General features: G+C 35.8%; 1 protein-coding gene across 1 annotated transcript; it reads left to right on the top strand.

The window, feature by feature from the left end:
* The first annotated feature begins 433 nt into the window (after nucleotides 1-433).
* LOC143609907 (uncharacterized) lies at nucleotides 434-1,448 on the top strand. The gene has a single exon (XM_077084529.1). The coding sequence runs from the start codon at nucleotides 488-490 to the stop codon at nucleotides 1,415-1,417; it is 930 nt and encodes a 309-aa protein (XP_076940644.1). The 5' UTR covers nucleotides 434-487; the 3' UTR covers nucleotides 1,418-1,448.
* The last annotated feature ends 937 nt before the right edge of the window (nucleotides 1,449-2,385 follow it).

Genomic DNA, 2,385 nt, shown 5'->3' on the forward strand with positions numbered 1-2,385 from the left:
TTAAACACTTGAGATAGCATAAGATGAAATGTTACGGTCTACCTCACTCTCTCATATTAAATTATCAAGATGTATAGTTGTTACAATTCCCTATTTAAAGTATGTTTCCTGTTAAGCGTGTGTGGTGACAAATATACATTTTTTTTAATAGCGTTTGGATCCCCCACCAATACCTGAGTGAGCCTTCCTGAGACGGGATGTCAACCGTCCATACTGATTTTGACGCTTCAGGCCTGACCTACTCAAGAACACCATCAAGGAGGAAACTCACACCACTGTGAGGATACCCCCTTGAGTCAGGTCTCGAATCTGACACCTCTAGGATTCCAAGCCTTAACCATCATCCCCATGCCATTGAGCCAGAAGACCAATGGCGGTGACAAATATACACAGTAACTAAAAAAAGTTAAGAATGAACACATAAAATTTAATAATGGTTTCTACTATTCTAACTCGTAACTCTATATGAGATAGCTTTTAAGCTTCCATGCCTTGCTTTTACGCACTCCCAAAAAGCTCTCATTCTTGTTTTACTAATAAATATAAATGGATTAGTCTCGGTTCTCCTCTTGAATTCTCACCACCAATGGAATTCAATTCCATTCACCATTCCCTTTCCAAATTCCCTTCACACCCTCTATTCTCCACCATCATTACTCTTTACGCTTTACTCCTCCTTTATGCTCCTCCTCTTTTCTTTAGAATTGCTCTTTCTCCTGTTCTCAATTCCACCGGAATCATACTCCTTTTCCTCCTCAAGTTAGGTGCCAATCAGAGATTGGAAAAGGAATCCAATGTTCGTGATCATAAACATTATTTGGAACCAAGAGTTGTTGATCATAAAGATAAACATTATGAACAACTTCCTTCTTTGGAACAAAGATTTCTTGACTTGGTAGATCGAAATCAAAAGAAGCCGGAATCGGAATCGAATTCCCAAGATGATTATGCATTTTCCATGGAATCAACACAAGTGGTTGAGAAGGAAGACACAAGAATGGAGATGGAGACAAAGGAAGTGGATACAACAATGAAATTTACTAAATGGAACTTAAAAGCACCATTGGAAATCATATATGAAGAATACGAAGGAGAAGAAGAGGAAGAAGAAGAAGACGAGGATGATAATGGAAACATGGTTTTTCGGGATAAACAAGTATTGGGATTCGAGGGATATCTGTCGCTATCGATGTATTATCCAGAAAGCGAGACAGATAGCTCGTCTGATGGTGATTTTTCTATAAACGAAAATTGGGAAACACACAAGGGCGCACTTTTTAAATGGGAAAAAGAAGATGATGAAAGGGAAGAGCTTATTGAGATTTCGGTAGATCGTTATGAAAATAATTGTATAGAATTTTCTGGTGCCGAAGAAGATAATTTGATAGAAATCGACATTTTGCCTTGGGGAAATTGAAGTTCTAGGGGAAGAGTTTATTCAACTGGGCTCAAAAAGGTATAGATTTGGTGACTTCTAACGTATCCGGCTGTCATAGTTTAGTATTTAGTTATAAATACATAAAATGTTGATCAAACCTATAATAGATATTGTGTAAAACTCATAAAATGTTGATCAAACCTATCAACCTATAGGACTGAGGGAACAATATAACAAAAGAGAGGGAAAAGTATCATCATATAACTAAAGACCTTGTTAAGTTGTTATTTACACTCAAAAACAACCTATATAAATTAAGGTGTCAGGTTCAACCCGGCATCAAGCCCGACCCGATTCTCTTTGTAGCAATAATGCGTTATTCATTTTTTTACTTTGTATCCGTCTAGTTCTTGTTCGTATGACTTTCCAATGTCTTGTGACATTTGTGATTATGCCATAGTGTGTTTTAATTGCATTTGGTTCGTATTCATATGACCTTTCACTATCTTATTACAATTGTAATTATGGCAGTTTTAAGTAGATATAGATCTAACATTCTCACTTATCCAAGACAACAACACTATTTCAAGATAGTATCCAATCTGTATCCTTTACGAGAAGTGATATATTTCATATGAGTTCATGTCATGGATCATGCATGTTAACCTTTATGATACTCAAAACCCTATTTCAAGACATATAATCCCCATTGAATTCATAAAATGCCCTTGATTGTACCAACCCTTTTGATCATGATCGATCATGCGTTTCTTCGATGTTGTTTATCAAGGGCTCAAATATATATCTTTTATAGATGTGCTAACTCATCTTAAATACATCTTACTTGAATCTGTCAAAATTTTTTACTATCATCTAACTACAGATTAATGCTTGAGTATAACTCATTATTAGGATAAATGACGCGATCTCAAAACGAATCTCCCAAAATTTGTTCGAAACAAACTCTTAGCCATAATCATCTCCATAAGAACATGAGTCAGTTCTAA

This window comes from Bidens hawaiensis, unplaced genomic scaffold, assembly GCF_021521415.1.
Source record: "Bidens hawaiensis isolate Kalapana, Puna unplaced genomic scaffold, B.hawaiensis_p1.1 tig00019659_1, whole genome shotgun sequence".
Taxonomy (NCBI): domain Eukaryota; kingdom Viridiplantae; phylum Streptophyta; class Magnoliopsida; order Asterales; family Asteraceae; genus Bidens; species Bidens hawaiensis.